This window comes from Bos taurus, chromosome 4, assembly GCF_002263795.3.
Source record: "Bos taurus isolate L1 Dominette 01449 registration number 42190680 breed Hereford chromosome 4, ARS-UCD2.0, whole genome shotgun sequence".
In the NCBI taxonomy this organism is placed as follows: Eukaryota; Metazoa; Chordata; class Mammalia; order Artiodactyla; family Bovidae; genus Bos; species Bos taurus.
The window spans coordinates 11,969,449-11,992,950 of record NC_037331.1 but is presented as its reverse complement, the minus strand read 5'-3'; the positions used below and the strand labels follow the sequence as shown (position 1 = coordinate 11,992,950).

The window sequence follows — 23,502 nt, the reverse complement described above, 5'->3', positions numbered from 1 at the left end:
CTCATATTCATTCTTACATATTGCAGGTAAATGGTATTCCTGAAGAAAGAAAACTAACCGAAGCGATGAATTTGTAATCAGATAATATAGCACTTTTGCGTGTGTGAGTGCTCAGTCACTCAATTGTGTCCAACTCTTTGGGACCCCATGGAATGTAGCCCACCAGGTTCCTCTGTCCATGGGGTTTTCCAGGCAAGAATACTGGAGTGGGTTGCCATACCCTCCTCCAGGAAATCTTCCTGACCCAGGAATTGAACCCATATCTCCTGCATTGCAAGTGGATTCTTTACCACTTAAGCCACCTGGGAAGTCTTAATATAGCACTTTTATTTTTTTCTCTCTTCCAATAATGCATGAGCTTTTCTGACATATGGTATGCATGTTGACAGTATTAAGTATATACCAAATAATATACAATATAACATTCATTTTACTAATTTTTTTTGTACTTAAGGCATTTTTGACAATTTGTAAAACATTGATGACTTTATATTTGTTACGATAAAAAGTGATCTTTAAAATAAATATTATTAATGAAGCCTGATGTGTGGCAAAATTTACTTCAGAAACTATTTGATAGCCTCCTGTATAAGTAGGAATCTTTTATTGCTAAGAACAGGTTCACCTATTTATTCTTTATTTAATGAGATTTTTATTAAGCACTTCCTGTAATATATGAATGTATGCTTTTGTGTTCCAAGTAAGTAACACATTTACTTAAATAGCATTGTGGCCCGTAAAGCTTATTCTTTCATATACTGCTTCTTGGAGTGTTGTAGGGTAAACGTGGTTCTTTGGATCTGACAGTTCAGATCTACAGTTCATGAAGGGCCGCCCAGACTGCATATTTACCCTGACTCTGTAATCACATATTTGGTTTTAGAAGCATGCCAGGAGTTGTTGCTCAAAAAGAGAACAGTTGCCTGCTGATGATGACATGAAGTAGCTCCAAAACCCCAGGATCTCCTGTGGTAACACTACTTTCAAGGCTTAGCAGAGTGTCTTGATAACATATTGGCCTGCTTCCTGCATCGTGGACACTATCAGATCAGTGCGTCCATCAGACAAGCTCAGAGGCTGTCTGGGAAACCTTGTGGTCTAGACCATCTGGAAAATCTCCTCTTAATCTGCTCTGGGCAGATTTCTGTATTACCTATTAATTAATTGCTCAGAGGTACACAAATGCTATGTAAATCTGATTCGAGAATCCAAAAAGATTCCCCATCAGTGTTGTGTGCCACGACTTGTCTTCCACTTAGGGGGGCATACTCTATCATGTCCTTGACATTGAAACTTCTCCTCCCAGGCACACCTTCCTGGGACTTAACAGAGAATGTGGTGTTGGTGGTTTAGTCATGAATCACGTCTGACTCTTACAACTCTATATAGACTATAGCCTGCCAGGCTACTCTGTCCATGGGATTTCCAGGCAAGAATGCTGGAGTGGGTTGCCATTCCCTTCTCTAGGGGATTTTCCCTACCCAGGGATTGAACCTGCATCTCCTGTGTCCCCTTCATTGGCAGGTGGATTCTTTACCACTAGCACCACCTAGGAAGCCCTGAGCACTCATGAGTCAGCTACAGTTTGTGTTACAGTTTTCCCTCCAATGGCTAGCAAAAGGGTAGGGTACATAAGGTTGAGTGTTCGCCACAATCTAATGGACAGAAAAAGGCAGGGATGGTATCTTATTCACATTTCACAAAATTAAAATGTTATTTATGTTTTATTGAAACCTTACCACGTTATTAACAAATCTCATGTTTTAAAAGATTGTACATGGGCAACAAGGATTTCCGTGGTTAGATCATCTCACTTTATGTTCCATTAATAGGCTGCAGTTCATCATAGGTAATTTATCACGTAGTTTTCATATTGGTGTTTATATTTGTTAATATCGTGGCAGCGATGGTGGCGTGCTGCTTGGATCTTCTTTCAGGAAAGAATTTGCCATTCAGCTGCGAGGAGAGTGGTTAGCTGAGAGCTTCCAGTTGTTAGCACCTTCAGGATCCGCTCTTGGCCTTTGAACAAAGGCAGAGCCTTCCTGGGCAGTTGCCCTCTAGCCATGACTGAGCACGGTCTGAGTCCTAGGGCCTGGTGTGTGTGTGTGTGTGTGTGTGTGTGTGTGTGTGTGTGTGTATGTGTGTGTGTGCACGTGTGCTCAGTCATATCTGATTCTTTGCGACCCCATGGACTGTTGCCTGCCAGGCTCCTCTGTCCATGGGATTCTCCAGACAAGAATACTGGAGTGGGAAATCTTTATTTTGAAGCTTTCTATTGGATTGCCTGTGACTGTCAGATGTATGTTGTGGTCAGATGACCTCCTTCCCAATCCTGCTTCCTCTCCACCCCCTTTCCTTTCAGAGATGTCAGATTCCCATCATTGGGTTGAAGATTTTCCCTGAGGTTGAAGATTTTCCTTGCCCATTTCTGCTTCCATCCCCTCTTAACTGTCACAGCTTTGGTCCTAATAAACATTTGAGCTTGCAATTCCATTTCAGCATCTACTTTCCAGAGGCTCCAACTGATCATTATGATACTTCTTTACATTCCCAATGTAAAGACCCACAAATGTAATGTAGGTCTTTGTAATGACCCACAAATGTGGATCAATGGTTCAAAAATGGCTCACTGAAGGAAAAAAGTGATAAAAAAATAAGCACCTTATATAGGTACACAAACTATAATTCAAAACAATGCCATGGACATAAGAAATGATTAGGGCTCCCATTTAAAGACTATAAATCTCTACGTACTGGAATACATGATTTTTGGTGTGGATTTTACATCAAAGAAGCCCAAACAGAAAAGTGCCAGCCTTAAAAGTGGATTTTATTGGGTCAGAAATCTGTTCCCTCAATAACTAGTTTGTTGTCTGTTTTGACTAATGTCTGTTTTTGCATCCTTTTCAAACAATACATAATTCCTTTTTAATAAACCAATTGGGAATGAAACTGATTGAATTTATAGATAAATTCAGCACAGAAGTAGTGAATTAGCTTGGTTCTCCCCAGAACAGGCCGTTCATTTTGGGAGGTAATCCCAGGAAGCCAGAGTATAGAAGCAGAAAGGGTTGAGGAGGTTAGGAAGACAATGAAGGGTATGTCATTGACTCTGGCTATTCTGGAAAGCATAACTCAGTCCTACTGGGATCCTCTAGTGAACTGTGTAGCATGAACCTCGGAATTTTCCCACCATGTGACAGAGGTTTAGACATTTCATTCACCGATTCACCATCTTGTAGATGAGTTGCTCGGCGGGGCATTAACTCCCCTGCACTGGTGGGCTCTGGCTGGGTGAGATGCTGGTGCTCTGGAGAAAAACCTGGGGTAGAGCAGCTCACAGATGCTATGGACACTGGAGGTAAGAAACTCAGAAAGCTGAATGAGCTTTTAGCAAAATGTCTTGATCAAGGATTGTTGACAGTCAGGGTTTAAAGGCAATTATTATCACTAGTACTTATTAGCTGACATTTCAGTCCACAGTCTTGCAGGACATGCCAATTAACTTGTGGTATACATGAGAGTCATATGTAAGGGAGAATTGCCTGATCAGTTTTTGCTCTATCTTTGAGGTCTCATGCCTCGATTTTCACATAGGATTGATTTTCATGTAGGGAAAAGATTACGTTGTAAATTGTGTTGATGTGACAAACACATCCCAAAATCTGTGTCTTAACACTGTGAAAGTTTACTGTTCAGTCACATGAGAGCCCACCACCCCTATGTCAGCCTTGCTCTGTGCATGTATGATTTGGAACACATGATATCCAGGACTTCTATGGAATAGGAAATTAAAGCCGAAAGGTCTCGTGGATTGTTTGTAAGAGATGGGCTTCGAAATGGCTTCTATCCCTCTTATGTGTACTCTACTGGCTGGTAATATCTTATTACCCAGACATAATCGTCATGGACGCTGGGAAATACAGTCTTCCTGTTTACTCAGGAAGAAAAGCTGGTGTGGTGAACACAAGCGCTGTCCCACAGATGTGGACTGGACACAGCATGTGACCAGTGCTCATGGATTAACAGCTACGTGTGAAAATGAAGGACATACGCAGGGAAGTAATTCTGCCATCCCGGTGACCTAATTTGTCAAATAGCGTTTTTAGTTCAGTGGGATTAAAGACAAGAAAGAAACTGCCTAGGTATAAAAATCAAGCTAAAAAAACCACATTTTGGAGAAATACTGCATTGAATTATTATAGAAAAATACGTGATTTTAAGTTCACAGTCCTTATCTGCTATTTCCAAATCCAAAGATATCAATTTTTTAAATGGCTTCATAGAAAATCCATTTAATGATAGAACTTGACCTGAACAAAAAGGAATGCTTATCCTTCTCAATCCTACTTGGTATGAGTCTTTGCTATAGGAAGTTTAACATTTATTATAGGGTATTGCCCTTACCCTATTAACTATGTTACATAATATAAGGAACATACCTTATATTAGTTGCACTTAAAGAATCTTAATATTAAAATATACCTCTTCTCAAGAGTTTTCAGTAATGTACTGTGGACTTAAGTCAGTAATTTTATAAATAATATATTTAATGACTTTTGTATGACAAGTTTATTTTTATTGCCTAAATTTGGGGGTCCATGTATGTGTCTAAAGCAAATTAAGTACTAAAACAATAAGGCAAGATTGAGATAAATTTGTCTAACAATAATATATTTCCCTGTTCCTTTTTTCCCCCTCAAATCATCTCAAAATTTCTTATTGGATTTAGTATCAGGTCATTTCATTCATTCATTCAGTGAGTATTTATTTAGGATCTGTTATGTTCTGGGCATGGACTTACGCTTGGTAAATAAGATGGACATAATGTTACGAAAGACAATAAACAAAGTCTAGTACACTGGCGCTAGTTGGTGTTAAATAAATATTTGTTGAGGGAATTAATCTAATGTTAATAAGTAAAGGCTATGAAGGTTAAAGCAGTGTTGCAATAGGGAATGAAGAAGGGAGGTGCTTAGATTAAATGATGAAAATAGGTCTATCTTAAGGGAAAACATTTAAGATAAAATTGGAAAGATGATCACATGCCAGTCATGGTTAGCATTTGTATCAGATGAAATAGCATGAAAATGGACCCAGAACACCTTCTTATGCCAGAAAATTTTTAAGTGTCCAAAGAATAATGGAGGTTTACCCAAGAGAATTCAGGAGCCAGCTGGAAGGGGCTCACACTGCCCGTATATAGGACCATTTGGGTAACAAAATTAGTATAGTAATATATTATAAACTATAGATCAGAGTCCCTGAATCTACACTGATAAAAAATGAGTGAATGCGTGCATGCATGAATGAATAAATGCCTCATTACAGTAGAATATCAGCTAATGTAGAAGATAATGATGGCATTAGCAAATCATCATTTTGGAACCACCACAGAGGTAACTGTTTAACACAAGAATCATAGATAATTAAGTAGAAACCAAGATCTGGATACTAGCTATTCTAGGGTGTCATTGCTTCTGAGTCCTCCCAATGAACACAGCTAGAAAATATGAAGATGTATATATGTACACACACACATCTTCTCTATCTCCGCAGTAAAATAGGATGTTTACATAGTCTCAAAATATCTCCCTATAATGTAATGATTAAGTACTATATTAATTTCCTGAAGCTGCTCTAATATAGTATCAAAATCTGGGTGGCTTAAGACAACAGAATTTTCTGTCTCACAGTTCCGCAGGCTAGCAGCTGAAATCCACATGCCAGCAGGGCCATGCTCCTTCCACAACCTTAGGGGAGAATCCTTTCCTGCTTCTTTCTGGTTTCTGGTGGTTTGCTGGCCATCTTGGCATCCTTCCTTGCACTGCATCCCTTCACTCTCTATCGTCACATGGCATTCTCTCCTTCTGAGTCTGTGTCTTTTGTATTCTTCTCACAAGGACACCAAATCGGATTAAGGGCTGACTCTATTTCAGTGTGACTTCTTAACTATTACATCTGCAACAACCTTATTTCCAAATAAATTCACTTCTGAGGTGCTGGGAGTTAGGACTTCACTGTAACTTTTTATTTCCCCACATTTAATGTATTAATTGTCAAAATGCTTTCAAGAAGGTAAGACCAAACTGTGTTTCTTATTTAGTTGCTAAGTTGTGTCCCACTCTCTTCAACTCCATGAGTTGTAGCTCACCAGGCTCCTCTGTCCTTGGGATTTCTCGGGCAAGAATACTGGAATGGGTTGCCATTTCCTTCTCCAGGAGATCTTTCTGACCCAGGGATCAAACCTGTGTTTCCTGCATTGGCAGGCAGATTCTTTGCTGCTGAGCCACCAGGGAAACACAGCCCAATACCAAGCTATACTCCAATAAGAAAACAAAAAGATGATAATGTCAATTTACACCCTAATCCATGCAAAGGCTGGTTGGCAAAGATGACAATAATGATAATATTCATTGCTACTATTGGTTCTAATTAATATATATAATTTTTACACATAAGATTGTTTATTGCAGCAAAATTTTGCAAGTATTTTTAATACCACAAATGAGAGATTGAATAAATTGTGGTACTTTCCTACAACCATTTAAAATGAGTGTAGATTTACAAAGCAATCTTCTTTAAAAATTCTTTTTAATTTTGTATTGGAGTATAGCAGATTATCAGCATTGTGATATTTTCAGGTGGACAGCAAAGGGACTAAGCCATACATATGCATGTATCCATTCTCCCCCAAACTCCCCTCCCACCCAGGCTGCCACCTAACATTGAACAGAGTTCCTGTGCTATTAGGTCCTGTTGGTTATCCATTTTAAATATGGTAGTGTGTACATGTTGATTCCAAGTTATCTAACAATTCCTTCCACCCATCCTTCCCCCCAGCAACCTGTAAGTTTGTTTGCTAATTAATATTTGTTTGATTACCATTAAAGACGAACATTTTTTACACAGTGTTCTGGCCATCTTGTTTTTTCTTCTTACTGTATAACAAAAAACACATAGTATTAAATTTGCAATCTTAACTGTTTCTAACTGTACAGTTCAATCATGTTAACTGTATTCAGGTTGTAGAGCAACAGATTTCTGGAACTTTGTCATCTTCCAAAATTGAAACTGTATAATCATTAAAGACTAATTTCTCCTCCCCCTTGTCTCAGTCTTTGGCAACTACCTTTCTACTTTCTATTATGATTTTTGACTATTTCATGTGAATGGAATAATATAGTATCTGTCCTTTTATGACTGGCTTATTTCAGGTAGCCTAATGTCCTGAAGTTCCTTCTGGGTGTAGCATATGACAGGATTTCCTTCTTTTTTTAAGGTAGCCTAATATTTCATTATATATCTATATCACATTTTCTTTATCCATTCATCTGTTGATAGACATTTGATTTGCTTCAACCCCTTGGCTATTGAAAATAATAGAGCAGTGAATAAGTGAATATGGATATGTAAATATCTCTTCAATATCCTGCTTTGATCAATATATCTTAACAATAACCTTGGCAAAAAGCAGTAACTTTACTGTAAAACAAAAGTATGAAAGACACTTTGAACCAAGCTATTAAAGTTACCATCAGCAGTAATTAATGGGACAAGTTGATACCACATGCTTCCAGAAAGAACGCAACAAAAGAACCACCATTTCTGTGATATTCTTGCCAAAAATGCCTATCCTAAATCTAGACAAGAAGAAATATCTGATAACACCGAAATGAGGGATGTTCTATGAAATAACTGGCCTTATTGTTCAAAAGTATCAAGCTCATTGATATATATATCTGAGGAACTCGAGATTAAAAGAGACTAACCAAATGCAATGTGTATCTTGAGCTGGAATTCTCAGCTCTTTTAGAAAATAAATTTTATAGCTAGAGAAATAGATATATACGTAGAAATAAAAATTCAAGTGTGATAAAATATTAATGTTTCATAAATTTGAGTATGTGGTAAAGTTATACTGTATTTAAAATGCTTTGCAAATCTGAAATTATCTCAAAATAAAATTCTTAAAGATAGCACTAACTAAAATGTTAAGAACGGATAAAAGAACAAGGGGTTAAATGTAGAGGAAAGAGGAGCAACTTTTGAGAATGCAGATGAGGAAGCAAAAACAGAACTATTTGTCTTTGAGAAATATTTTGTATACAGAACTGATGAGATTTGTTGAAGACTTGAAAATGTGGGGAAAGGAGGAACAAAAATAATTTCTGGAGCTTTGTCCTAGTTCTTGGGTATATTTTTTTATTTACTGAGTTTGAAAAGGTTGAGCAAAGAATATATGTCAAGGATAAAACCAAGAGTTCAGTTTTGAATGTTTTTTTCCTAATTACAAAGGACAGACAGCTCTTACCAGTGCAAAGAGCAAGGTTAGACATGCTGTCTCAGGAATTTTCTATGCCATTTGCCAAATTTTTGTGTATATAAGTTGGTGGTAAGCCCCTGAAACAAATTCTATTGGCTCTCACAGATAGTGAAACGTTAACTGGACATGTATGCTGAAGTGTGGTAATGTCTATTTCAGTCCAAAGTGTTCAAAGGTTCTGTTATTGATATAGATAATGAAGTCCAGGGGTCCTGTTTCAGGTGAATGTGTAACACGGGGCTATCTTAGACAAACCTAAAGCAGAACAAACACATTTCAAAAGTAAATAGTTATGGCTTCATTTGTCTGTGGGGATTCCTCATCTGTGAAAATTATTGAAAAATTGAAGTGAATAATTAAAATGGATTCCTGTTAGTGTTCAGGGATCTGAATATTGAGATCATGAACCACAGGCCAAGCTAGGTAGTTAGGGTCATCTCAATGAATTCTTTATTGACTGTACATGGAATTTCTGGTGAGACATACCAGTGTCTTTGGTGCGACAGCTATCAGATAATCATGGATTAGATATACACATGAGATGTTTCTTAAAACAGCTTGGATCTATCATGATGACAGATTCTACATCAGGGTGACTCAAGCCTATTTTGTGAGAAATGACAAGTGCTTAAATTTTTTAAAATGGGTTGGAAGTTGTATGCTTCAACTAGATTATGCTAAGTATCTTATTTCTTGATGTGTCATTTATCTACTGCTACAGTTCTGCTGTGTAACAAATTACCCTCAAAATGATAAGATTTTTGGGCTCACTTTGAGCCAACCATTTAGGCTGGGTTTTATTAGAAGTTTCTTCTAGTCTCAGTTAAATTTCCTCATGTGTTGTGGTGCTGACTGACTACTGATCTAGGATGGCCTCAACTGGTACGGTGGGAAAGCTTGGTTTCCTCCAAGTTTATTTCATTTAATTGGGCATTTTTATTCATGGGCATTTTCTCATAGCATGGCAGAAACACAAAAAGGTTAGCAGAAAATGTACTTCTTTCAAGCCACACTTTGGGAAACAGTTTCTAATATGTCATTTGTCAAAGCAAGTAAACTGATGGAGCCCTAAATCAGAGTAGGAGAAGAATATGATTACCCCTATAAGATCACAGGCATACTAAATACGGTACAGTTATTAACTGGGGCCATTAATATAATCAGTCTACCATAGTCTGCACACTGACCCTGAATGTTTATGTTCCTTTCACATGCAAACTATACTAAGCCCCTTTCCAGGCTCCAAATTCTCACCCTAATACAGCAACAGAACTTAAAGTACACGATTTGATGATCTACATCAGATGTAGATGCTTCTCCTTGAGTGTGGCCCTTCTTGATATGAAGATATACTAAACTGAGTAATTGCTCTCATTTCCATAATTTCTCATAGAATGATGAGATAGAGACTTGATAAATACAATGGGTACTTCTTTTTAAAAGACGGAAGCATTGGAGACGTAGAATAATCAATGGTTTGTTTTCAATCACTATGTAGAAATTATCATACACTTAACAGCTTAGAACAACACAATGATCTCACAGTTTCCATGAGTCAAGAGTCTGGGTATGGATTAGATGAGGCCTCTGCCCAGGGTCTCACCAGGCTGAACTCTACTGGCCTGGCTATGATCTCATTTGAGACTCAGGGTGCTCTTCCAAGCTCATGGGTTGCTGGAAGAATTCAGTTCCTTGTGGTTGTAGTACTGAAATCCCTGCTCTCTTGGTGGGTATAGGTTGGAGACCCTCTCACTTCCTCAATTTTACTCCAAGTTCCTTGTCCCTTGCATAGTTATTCACAATGTGGTATTTCCTTTTTCAAGGTCAGCAGAACCTCTCTCATTTTGAATCTCTCTCTTTAGGAATGGCTCAGACATTATTTTAAGGGCTTACTTAATTAGGTCAAACTTGAGGACAAACACTTTTTCAATGAACTAAAAGTCAACTGGTTAGTTACCAAATCACACCCTTTTCTTAGTCCCCTCTATACTCAATGAGAAAGGATTATACAGGGTATAATTATATCAAGTATGAATAATGGAAGTTATCTTAAAATTCTACCTGTTATGGTCCTTCCACTAGTTCCCAAAGATTCATGTCCTTTCCAAACATTTGCTCCTTTCCTAGGGGCAATATTCCCAGGAGTATCATCCTATTATAAAATCTGTTTAAAGTAAAAAAACAGTAAAGTAAAAAAAAAGAAAAGAAAAGAAAAAATCTCATCATCTAAGTTTGAATTTCATGATGTTATCAGCTCCAAGTCCAAAACTTCATGATAAAGCATTATTTAAAAAAGATGCAAATAAGGCTCCTGGATGTCATCTATTAAGTGAAGTTCTTGAAGTCTGATTTCTCTTAACCTATGACCCTGGGAAACCCTGTTATTTTCCCCCAACACACCTTGGCTACAATGGTGAGAGAAGTGTAGGATAACAGTTATCAACATTCTGGCTCAAAAGAGTGAGAAAACAGTAGATTAAAAGGAAACATTGGTCCATTAACAGTCCTGAAATCCAGCTGGGCAAATGTTTTTTCTTATATTAGGTCTCAAGAATTGGGAAAAATCGTATGTGACTCTTGCTTTCATTTGAAGACACTCATTTGAGTCACTCATTCTAATTTCGTGAAAGATATTTGAATCACTTATTCTAATGTCATGAAAGCTAGCATGTATTATCCAGAGAAGGCAATGGCAACCCACTCCAGTACTCTTACCTGGAAAATCCCATGGATGGAGAAGCTTGGTAGGCTGCAGTCCACGACGTCGCTAGGAGCCAGACACTACTGAGCGACTTCACTTTCACTTTTCACTTTCATGCATTGGAGAAGGAAATGGCAACCCACTCCAGTATTCTTTCCTGGAGAATCCCAGGGACGGGGGAGCCTGGTGGGCTGCCGTCTATGGGGTTGCACAGAGTCGGACACGATTGAAGCGACTTAGCAGCAGCAGCAGCAGCAGCATGTGTTATTAGCCTGCTTCTTGCCAGTAGAATTTGGGAGTGTATGGGAGGTACTAAACAATTTCCTTTAAATTTTATCTTTACCTTTTCTCAAGAACTTAATGGACTTTTCCATGGATCTCATGGAGATCAACTTCAGTAAACAAAAGCCAGATCCCTAGACTTTTTTGAGCTAATTCCTTCTCTGTCTTTGATAAAGATATCCTCTCTATCTCATTTCCTGCTGAGATGGCCAAGGGACAGCGCTTTTATGTCTCTTTGAGGCCCTGTGGTTTGATTGGAAAGATCTGGGAGGCACACCCTTAGTCTCTTGCAGTGGTCATTTATGTGACTGAATACATTTAAAATTTTTAAAGTTTTTTCTTTTTTAGGAAAGCAAAGGGTGGTGTACAGTATAGGACAGCACAAGACTTGGAAGTAGACACATGAGTTTAACTCTTTTTACTCTCCTCACTAGCTGTGTGAGGTTCCATGAAATAGGGGTCTCTGTTCCCTTAGCCGTAAAAAGGGCAGGATGAGCATCCTCTGGGGTGGGGAGAGGATGCTTGTCATGCGGTGGTAAAGAGTATAGAAACTGGTTCCCGGAGTTCAAATCCCAGCTCAGCCACCTATTAGCTATGGGACCTCAGTGTCATTTTTTTTTTTCCTTTGCCATCTTTAAAAGAAAAAAATTAAAAAAAAAAAAAGTTGGCTGAGCTGAGTCTTACTGCTGTGCATAAGCGTCCTCTAGTTGTGGTGCATGGGGGCTGCTCTCTGGATGAGGTGGCTTCTATTGTTGTGGAGCATGGGCTCCAGGGTGCATGGTTACAGGGTACAGGCTTAGTTGCCCCATGGCGGTGGAACCTTTCTGGACCAGGGACTTAACGTCTGTCCCCGGCATTGGCAGGTGGATTCTTAACCACTGGACTACCAGGGAAGTCCTGTGACCTCAGTGTTCTTACTTGAAGGGACAAGAGGATATGCAAGCAATACCAACTTTAGAGGTCCAATTGTGTGAATCAGAGACGTTTGACCATTTGGCTCATCCACCTTTTTCCTTATGCCACACTTGGTAGCTATTTCTGTCTCTAGGCTTTTTTTGTCACCTAGAGAGGCCAGAATTTCAAAAGTTAACTTTTAGTATATATTGTATATAATATTTCTTCCCTCAATTTCTCTTTGCTGTCATATTTAAGGCAAATCAGGAGTATCTTCAACAATTTTTCTTGAAAGTCTCCTTGTCTATATATGCAAATTTATTGCTTGTGAGTTCCGTTTTCCACATTAGTGCAGGACACAATTTTTCTAAGCTTTCTGACACTACACAACAAGAATATATCTTCCTATAATTTCAAATAATCGATTCCTTATTATTGTTTTGAGCTCTCTGTAAACCCAGATTTACAGTATCTGTAAATAGTAGTATTTGTAAATCCAGATTTCTACTAAAAATCAGTTCCAGGAAATTGAGTCTTTTCCTATCATGTTCCTCATAATTCTTTCTGCTTAGAAAAAAACTTTAAACAGAGTTCTATACCCAGTTTTTAAAAAATGAGGATGTAATTAACATATTTCCAGATAAACAATAGCTGAGGGAGGCCTTTTTTTCCTAACCATTAAATATGCTTCCCTGGTGACTCAGTGGTAAAGAACACTCCTGCCAATACAGGAGACATGGAGTTCAATCCCTGGGTTGGGAAGATCCCCTGGAGAAGGAAATGGCACCCCACTCCAGTATTCTTGCCTGGGAAATCCCATGGACAGAGGAGCCTAGCGGGCCACAGTCCATTTGGTCACAAAGAGTCAGACACAACTTAGCAAGTGAACATGCACACACGTAAGAATGCTAAAAGGAATCCTTTGCGGTGTAATGAAAGGACATTCAACAGTAACTTGAAGCCGTATAAAGAAATAAAGATCTCCAATAAAGATAAATACATGGGAAAATTTAAAAGCCAGTGTTACTGGAATTTTGGTTTGTAACATAATTACACTTTTTCTTTTTTACATGATCTAAAGACAAATGCATAAAAATAATTATATAAATCTGTTATGTGACATAATAGATAAAAACACAGTTTGTCTCATCAATAACATAAAGGAGGGTACTGCTATATAGCAGCAGAATTTTTGTATGCTATTGAAGGTGGTATCAATTCAAATTTAAATGTTAGGTGTGAGTCCTCTGGGGTGTGTGTATGTGTGTATGAGTGTGTGTGTGCTTGTCTGTGTTAGGAGTTTAGTCCTATCTGACTCTTTGCAACCCCATGGACTGTAGCCCACCATACTTTTCTGTCCATGGAATTTCCCAGGCAAGTATACTGGAGGGGGTTGCCATGCCCTTCTTCAGGGGATCTACCCAACACAGGTATCAAATCCAGGTCTTCTGCATTGTGGACAGATTCTTTACTGTCTGAGTCACTAGGAAAGTCATGAGTCCTATGGTAACCACAAGGAAATATTTATACAATGTACACAAAGGAAATGAGAAAGAAATTAAAGAATTTTCACTTCAAAAAATCAACTAAGCACTGAAGAAGGCAGTGATGGAAGAATGAGGAGATAAAAGGTACATGATATGTTTAAAATAGTCCCTGCTAAAGGAAATAAATCCTAAATATTCATTGGAAGGACTGATGCTGTAGCTGAACCTCCAATACTTTGGCCACCTGATACGAAGAGCTGACTTATTAGAAAAGACCCTGTTGCTGGGAAAGATTGAAGGCAAGGGGAGAAGGGGCGACAGAGGTTGAGGTGGTTGGATGACATCACTGACTCAATGCACATGAGTTTGAGCAAGCTCTGGGAGTTGGTGATGGACACGGAAGCTTGGTGTGCTGCAGTCCATGGGGTCGCAAAGAGTTGGACACTACTGAGCGACTGAACAACAACAAATATCTAAAACAGTGAACAAAATGTCAGAAGTAAGTCCTTTTATAAGTAATCACTTTAAAAGTTAAATGGATTAAACTCTTCAATCAAAAGTCAGAGATTGGCAGAATGAAAAACATTATTAACTCTATACTGTATACAAAAAACTCACTTCAGATCTAATGACACACATAGGTTGAAAGTTGTCAACTGATTTGCAGTCCGGGTGCGAAGAATGTTTAATGGGGAAAAGGACAGTCTTTGCAATAAATTGTGCTGGGAAAACTGGATGTTCACGTGCAGAAGAATGAAGTTGAACTCTTACTTTATACCACATACAAAAATTACTTCAAAATGGATCAAAGACCTGTAACAGGAAGTGTACTTTCATTAGATTTAGCACTATATTATTTTATAACATATTATGACATAATATTGGAGAAGGAAATGGCAACCCACTCCAGCGTTCTTGCCTGGAGAATCCCAGGGATGAAGATGCCTGGTGGGCTGCTGTCCATGGGGTCACAGAGTCGGACACGACTGAAGTGACTTAGCAGCAGCAGCAGCATGACATAATATAACATATAATAGAGCCTCTATAATTAAAACTATATAGGGCTGTTGCATAAGTAGCTAGTAATACAGAGTAAAAAGTACATAAATTGTTACATTCACATGAATGAATTTAGTATACATTATAGATAACATTCAGAAAACTAAGATCATGGCATCTGGTCCCATCACTTCATGGGAAATAGATGGGGAAACAGTGGAAACAGTGTCAGACTTTATTTTCTTTGGGGGGTGGGCTCCAAAATCACTGCAGATGGTGATTGCAACCATGAAATTAAAAGACGCTTACTCCTTGGAAGGAAAGTTATGACCAACCTAGATAGCATATTAAAAAGCAGAGACATTACTTTGCTAACAAAGGTCCATCTAGTCAAGGCTATGGTTTTTCCAATGGTCATGTATGGATGTGAGAGTTGGACTGTGAAGAAAGCTGAGTGCCAAAGAATTGATGCTTTTGTTTTTTTTTTAATAAATAAATTTTATTTTTATTTATTTTTTATTTTTTTATATTTTATTTTATTTTTTAACTTTACAATATTATATTGGTTTTGCCATATATCAACATGAATCTGCCATAGGTACACATGTGTTCCCCATCCTGAACTCTCCTCCCTCCTCCCTCCCCATACCATCTCTCTGGATTGTCCCAGTGCACCAGCCCCAAGCATCCAGTATCGTGCATCGAACCTGGACTGGCCACTCGTTTCATATATGATATTATACATGTTTCAATGCCATTCTCCCAAATCATCCCACCCTCTCCCTCTCCCACAGAGTCCATAAGACTGATCTATACATCAATGTCTCTTTTGCTGTCTCGTATACAGGGTTATTGTTACCATCTCTCTAAATTCCATATATATGTGTTAGTATACTCTATTGGTGTTTTTCTTTCTGGCTTACTTCACTCTGTATAATAGGCTCCAGTTTCATCCACCTCATTAGAACTGATTCAAATGTATTCTTTTTAATGGCTGAGTAATACTCCATTGTGTATATGTACCACAGCTTTCTTATTCATTCATCTGCTGATGGACATCTAGGTTGCTTCCATGTCCTGGCTATTATAAACAGTGCTGCGATGAACATTGGGGTACACGTGTCTCTTTCAATTCTGGTTTCCTCAGTGTGTATGCCCAGCAGTGGGATTGCTGGGTCATAAGGCAGTTCTATTTCCAGTTTTTTTAAGGAATCTCCACACTGTTCTCCATAGTGGCTGTACTAGTTTGCATTCCCACCGACAGTGTAAGAGGGTTCCCTTTTCTCCACACCCTCTTCAGCATTTATTGCTTGTAGACTTTTGGATCACAGCCATTCTGACTGGTGTGAAATGGTACCTCATAGTGGTTTTGATTTGCATTTCTCTGATAATGAGTGATGTTGAGCATCTTTTCACGTGTTTGTTAGCCATCTGTATGTCTTCTTTGGAGAAATGTCTATTTAGTTCTTTGGCCCATTTTTTGATTGGGTCATTTATTTTTCTGGAATTGAGCTGCAGGAGTTGCTTGTATATTTTTGAGATTAGTTGTTTGTCAGTTGCTTCATTTGCTATTATTTTCTCCCATTCTGAAGGCTGTCTTTTCACCTTGCTTATAATTTCCTTTGTTGTGAAGAAGCTTTTAAGTTTAATTAGGTCCCATTTGTTTATTTTTGCTTTTATTTCCAATATTCTGGGAGGTGGGTCATAGAGGATCCTGCTGTGATGTATGTCAGAGAGTGTTTTGCCTATGTTCTCCTCTAGGAGTTTTATAGTTTCTGGTCTTACGTTTAGATCCTTAATCCATTTTGAGTTTATTTTTGTGTATGGTGTTAGAAAGTGTTATAGTTTCATTCTTTTACAAGTGGTTGACCAGTTTTCCCAGCACCATTTGTTAAAGAGATTGTCTTTAATCCATTGTATATTCTTGCCTCCTTTGTCAAAGATAAGGTATCCATAGGTGCGTGGATTTATCTCTGGGCTTTCTATTTTGTTCCATTGATCTATATTTCTGTCTTTGTGCCAGTACCATACTGTCTTGATGACTGTGGCTTTGTAGTAGAGCCTGAAGTCAGGCAGGTTGATTCCTTCAGTTCCATTCTTCTTTCTCAAGATTGCTTTGCCTATTCGAGGTTTTTTGTATTTCTATACAAATTGTGAAATTATTTGTTCTAGCTCTGTGAAGAATACCATTGGTAGCTTGATAGGGATTGCATTGAATCTATAAATTGCTTTGGGTAGTATACTCATTTTCACTATATTGATTCTTCCAATCCATGAACATGGTATATTTCTCCATCTATTAGTGTCCTCTTTGATTTCTTTCATCAGTGTTTTATAGTTTTCTATATATAGGTCTTTAGTTTCTTTAGGTAGATATATTCCTAAGTATTTTATTCTTTTCGTTGCAATGGTGAATGGAATTGTTTCCTTAATTTCTTTTTCTTTTTTCTCATTATTAGTGTATAGGAATGCAAGGGATTTCTGTGTGTTGATTTTATATCCTGCAACTTTACTATATTCATTGATTAGTTCTAGTAATTTTCTGGTGGAGTCTTTAGGGTTTTCTATGTAGAGGATCATGTCATCTGCAAACAGTGAGAGTTTTACTTCTTGTTTTCCAATTTGGATTCCTTTTATATCTTTTTCTGCTCTGATTGCTGTGGCCAAAACTTCCAAAACTATGTTGAATAGTAGTGGTGAGAGTGGGTACTCTTGTCTTGTTCCTGACTTTAGAGGAAATGCTTTCAATTTTTCACAATTGAGGATAATGTTTGCTGTGGGTTTATCATATATAGCTTTTATAATGTTGAGGTATGTTCCTTCTATTCCTGCTTTCTGGAGAGCTTTTATCATAAATGGATGTTGAATTTTGTCAAAGGCTTTCTCTGTATCTACTGAGATAATCATATGGTTTTTATTTTTCAACTTGTTAATGTGGTGTATTACATTGATTGATTTGCAGATATTGAAGAATCCTTGCATCCCTGGGATAAAGCCCACTTGGTCATGGTGTATGATCTTTTCAATGTGTTTTTGGATTCTGATTGCTAGAATTTTGTTAAGGATTTTTTGCATCTATGTTCATCAGTGATATTGGCCTGTAGTTTTCTTTTTTTGTGGCATCTTTGTCAGGTTTTGGTATTAGGGTGATGGTGGCCTCATAGAATGAGTTTGGAAGTTTACCTTCCTCTGCAATTTTCTGGAAGAGTTTGAGTAGGATAGGTGTTAGCTCTTCTCTAAATTTTTGGTAGAATTCAGCTGTGAAGCCATCTGGCCCTGGGCTTTTGTTTGCTGGAAGATTTCTGATTACAGTTTCAATTTCCGTGCTTGTGATGGGTCTGTTAAGATTTTCTATTTCTTCCTGGTCCAGTTTTGGAAAGTTGTACTTTTCTAAGAATTTGTCCATTTCTTCTACATTGTCCATTTTATTTGCATATAATTGCTGATAGTAGTCTCTTATGATCCTTTGTATTTCTGTGTTGTCTGTTGTGATCTCTCCATTTTCATTTCTAATTTTATTGATTTGAGTTTTCTCCCTTTGTTTCTTGATGAGTCTGGCTAATGATTTGTCAATTTTATTTATCCTTTCAAAAAACCAACTTTTGGCTTTGTTGATTTTTGCTATGGTCTCTTTTGTTTCTTTTGCATTTATTTCTGCCCTAATTTTTAAGATTTCTTTCCTTCTACTAACCCTAGAGTTCTTCATTTCCTCCTTTTCTAGTTGCTTTAGGTGTAGAGTTGTTATTTATTTGACTTTTTTCTTGTTTCTTGAGGTATGCCTGTATTGCTATGAACTTTCCCCTTAGGACTGCTTTAACAGTGTCCCACAGGTTTTGGGTTGTTGTGTTTTCATTTTCATGTTTCTATGCAAATTTTGATCTCTTTTTTGATTTCTTCTGTGATTTGTTGGTTATTCAGCAACCAATTTGTTGGTTCTTCAGCCTCCATATGTTGGAATTTTTAATAGTTTTTCTCCTGTAATTGAGATCTAATCTTACTGCACTGTGGTCAGAAAAGATGCTTGGAATGATTTCAATTTTTTTGAATTTACCAAGGCTAGATTTATGGCCCAGGATGTGATCTATCCTGGAGAAGGTTCCATGTGTGCTTGAGAAAAAGGTGAAATTCATTATTTTGGGGTGAAATGTCCTATAGATATCAATTAGGTCTAACTGGTCTATTGTATCATTTAAAGTTTGTGTTTCCTTGTTAATTTTCTGTTTAGTTGATCTACCCATAGGTGTGAGTGGGGTATTAAAGTTTCCCACTATTATTGTGTTATTGTTAATTTCCCATTTCATACTTGTTAGCATTTGTCTTACATATTGCGGTGCTCCTATGTTGGGTGCATATATATTTATAATTGTTATATCTTCTTCTTGGATTGATCCTTTGATCATTATGTAGTGACCTTCTTTGTCTCTTTTCACAGCCTTTGTTTTAAAGTCTATTTTATCTGATATGAGTATTACTACTCCTGCTTTCTTTTGGTCTCTATTTGCATGGAAAATCTTTTTCTAGCCCTTCACTTTCAGTCTGTATGTGTCCCCTGTTTTGAGGTGGGTCTCTTGTAGACAACATATATAGGGGTTTTGTTTTTGTATCCATTCAGCCAGTCTTTGTCTTTTGGTTGGGGCATTCAACCCATTTACATTTAAGGTAATTATTGATAAGTATGATCCAGTTGCCATTTACTTTATTGTTTTGGGTTCGAGTTTATACACCCTTTTTGTGTTTCCTGTCTAGAAAATATCCTTTAGTATTTGTTGGATAGCTGGTTTGGTGGTGCTGAATTCTCTCAGCTTTTGCTTGTCTGAAAAGCTTTTGATTTCTCCTTCATATTTGAATGAGATCCTTGCTGGGTACAGTAATCTGGGCTGTAGGTTATTTTCTTTCATCACTTTAAGTATGTCTTGCCATTCCCTCCTGGCTTGAAGAGTTTCTATTGAAAGATCAGCTGTTATCCTTATGGGAATTCCCTTGTGTGTTATTTGTTGTTTTTCCCTTGCTGCTTTTAATATTTGTTCTTTGTGTTTGATCTTTGTTAATTTGATTAATATGTGTCTTGGGGTGCTTTGCCTTGGGTTTATCCTGTTTGGGACTCTCTGGGTTTCTTGGACTTGGGTGATTATTTCCTCCCCCATTTTAGGGAAGTTTTCAACTATTATCTCCTCAAGTATTTTCTCATGGTCTTTCTTTTTGTCTTCTTCTTCTGGGACTCCTATGATTCGAATGTTGTAGTGTTTAATATTGTCCTGGAGGTGTCTGAGATTGTCCTCATTTCTTTTAATTCATTTTTCTTTTTTCCTCTCTGATTCATTTACTTCTACCACTCTATCTTCTAATTCACTAATCCTATCTTCTGTCTCTGTTATTCTACTACTTGTTGCCTCCAGAGTGTTTTTTATCTCATTTATTGCATTATTCATTATATATTGACTCTTTTTTATTTCTTCTAGGTCCTTGTTAAAACTTTTTTGCATCTTCTCAATCCTTGTCTCCAGGCTATTTATCTGTGATTCCATTTTCATTTCAAGATTTTGGATCATTTTCACTATCATTATTCAGAATTCTTTATCAGGTAGATTCCCTATCTCTTCCTCTTTTGTTTGGTTTGGTGGGCATTTATCCTGTTCCTTTACCTGTTGGGAATTGATCTGTCTCTTCATCTTCTTTATACTGCTGAGTTTGGGGTGTCCTTTCTGTATTCTGGCAGTTTGTGGAGTTCTCTTTATTGTGGAGTTTCCTCGCTGTGTGTGGGTTTGTATAGGTGGCTTGGTTAGGGAAGCTTGTGTCAGTGTTCTCGTGGGTGGAGCTGGATCTCTTCTCTCTGGAGTGCCAATGACGTGTCCAGTAATGAGTTATGAGATGTCAATGGATTTGTAGTAACTTTGGGCAGCCTGTATATTGGAGCTCAGGGCTGTGTTCCTGTGTTGCTGGAGAATTTGCATGGTATGTCTTGTTCTGGAACTTGTTGGCCCTTGTGTGGTGCTTGGTTTCAGTGTAGGTATGGAGGCATTTGATCAGCTCCTGTCAATTAATTTCCCCTGGAGTCAGGAGTTCCCTGGAGTCAGGGTTTGGACTTAAGCCTCCTGCTTCCGGTTTTCAGTCTTATTTTTACAGTAGTCTCAAAACTTCTCCTTCTATATAGCACCATTGATAAAACATCTCCTTTTGAAGACAATGGACTGCTTTTCTGGGTGCCTGATGTCCTCTGCTGGCTTTCAAAGTTGTTTTGTGGAATTTACTCGGCGTTTAAATGTTCTTTTGATGAATTTGTGGGGGAGAAAGTGGTCTCCCCGTCCTATTCCTCTGCCATCTTAGCTCCTCCGGCCGTAGGTCTTAGCAACCTCCTCGTAGGACTTCTTTCCTTCTTAAGTCACCTTTTCACTTGGAGGAAGCACTTCACAACTTCTTTTTGGCATACCCCAATTGCCAAATCATTACTCTAGAGTTTTGGCGTCATTATTAAGTAAGGGTCATTTGAACATAAACCCTGCTAATATTAAGACTGCGGGCCTAGAATTGATGCTTTTGAACTGTGGTGTGGAGAAGACTCTTGAGTGACTCTTGGTGATGGACAGGGAGGCCTGGTGTGCTGCTATTCATGGGGTCGCAAAGAGTCAGACACAACTGAGCGACTGAACTGAAGCCTAAATCATGCTTATATCCCTTTGCCATGGAACTGGACACTATCCTAAGTTGTAGTAACATAATAATACAGTGTGGCTGTCTTTGAGATATCAATAATTTAAGATCAGGTATGGATGTGAGAGTTGCACTATAAAGAAGAAAGCTGAGCACCAAAGAATTGATGCTTTTAAACTGTGGTGTTGGATAAGACTCTTGAGAGTCCCTTGGACTGCAAGAATATCCAACCAGTCCATTCTAAAGGAGATCAGTCCTGGGTGTTCATTGGAAGGACTGGTGTTGAAGCTGAAACTCCAGTACTTTGGCCATCTCATGCAAAGAGTTGACTCATTGGAAAAGACCCTGATGCTTGGAAAGATTGAGGGCAGGAGGAGAAGGGGACGACAGAAGATAAGATGGTTGGATGGCATCACCGACTCAATGGACATGGGTTTGGGTGGACTCCGGGAGTTGGTGATGGACAGGGAGGCCTGCCGTGTTATGATTCATGGGGTCACAAAGAGTCAGACATGACTGAGCGACTGAACTGATAGATAACATATAAAGTCAATGATGGAAAAAGTGGACTATTCAACAAATAGTACTGGCAAGTAGGTAGTCATTTGAAACAAAATTAAGTTGGAGCCCCTTTTCATGTCATCAGTTCAGTTCAGTTTAGTTCAGTCGCTCAGTAATGTCCGACTCTTTGTGTCCCTATGAATTGCAGCAAGCCAGGCCTCCCTGTCCATCACCAACTCCCGGAGTTCACCCAAACTCATGTCCATCGAGTCGGTGATACCACCCAGCCATCTCATCCTCTGTCGTCCCCTTCTCCTCCTGCCCACAATCCCTCCCAGCATCACAGTCTTTTCCAATGAGTCAACTCTTTGCATGAGGTGGCCAAAGCACTGGAGTTTCAGCTTCAGCATCAGTCCCTCCAGTGAACACCCAGGACTGATCTCCTTTAGAATGGACTGGTTGGATCTCCTTGCAGTCCAAGGGACTCTCAAGAGTCTTCTCCAACACCACAGTTCAAAAGCATCAATTTTTCGGCGCTCAGCTTTCTTCACAGTCCAACTCTCACATCCATACATGACCACTGGGAAAACCATAGCCTTGACTAGACGAACCTTTGTTGGCAAAGTAATGTCTCTGCTTTTGAATATGCTATCTAGGTTGGTCATAACTTTCCTTCCAAGGAGTAAGCGTCTTTTAATTTCATGGCTGCAGTCACCATCTGTAGTGATTTTGGAGCCCCCAAAAATAAAGTCTGACACTGTTTCCACTCTTTCCTCATCTATTTCCCATGAAGTGATGAGACCTAGGAAAAAAATACAAGGGATTTCCTTTATTAGTTTGGAGTGGATAAATCTTTAACTATTCAAAATCCAAAAGTCACAAAAGAAAAGACTGACAAAACTTTATATGCTTATAAAACATCTACAAAGCAAAAACACCAAAAGCAAAGCAAAAGACAGACTTGAGAAAATTATCTGTATTTTACATCATATGAGCATGTGAAGAATTCCTTGAAGTTGATAAGAAAAAGACCTACAATACATAAATGAGCAAACAGTATAATCAAAGTAGTTACAGCAATTGAACTAGAAATTGCTTTTAAATATATGACTAGATGGGACTTCCCTGGTGACTCAGACTGTAAAGAATCTGTCTGCAAATCAGGAGACCCAGGTTCAATCCCTGAGTTGGGAATATCCTCTGGATAAGGGAATGGCTACCCACCTCAGTATTCTTGCCTGGAGAATTCCATGGACAGAGGAGCCTGGAGGGCAACAGTCCTGGGGTTGCAGAGTTGGACACGACTAAGTGACTAACATTTTCACTTCTTTTTTCAACATTGTATCTGGGGTGTAGGCTGTGAGAGACAAGCATTGATTTGTTGTTGGCTGTAAGTGTAAATTGTGAGGGTCCTTAAGGAAAGCAATCTTGCTATAAATATCAAAATTGAAAATGCATATATCCTGTGACCCAATTATCCCATATCTGTGAACTTAACTTTTATACATAGATTCCTATTGGTAGAATCAGCTCAGTTCAGTCACTCAGTTGTGTCCAACTCTTTGCAACCCCACGGTCTGCACCATGCCAAGCTTCCCTGTCCATCACCATCTCCTGGAGCTTGCTCAAACTCATGTCCATTTAGTTGGTGATGCATTCCAACC

General features: G+C 38.4%; 1 protein-coding gene across 8 annotated transcripts in view; it reads left to right on the top strand.

Moving 5' to 3' along the window:
* The window catches only part of SGCE (sarcoglycan epsilon), a 71,275-nt gene extending 70,737 nt beyond the window's left edge, over positions 1-538 (top strand). For all 8 annotated transcript variants that reach the window (XM_010803992.4, NM_001075145.1, XM_015468070.3 and 5 more), the window contains 1 exon segment: positions 27-538. In XM_010803992.4, coding sequence (XP_010802294.2) covers positions 27-77 — 51 coding nt within the window. In that variant the 3' untranslated portion in view covers positions 78-538.
* The last annotated feature ends 22,964 nt before the right edge of the window (positions 539-23,502 follow it).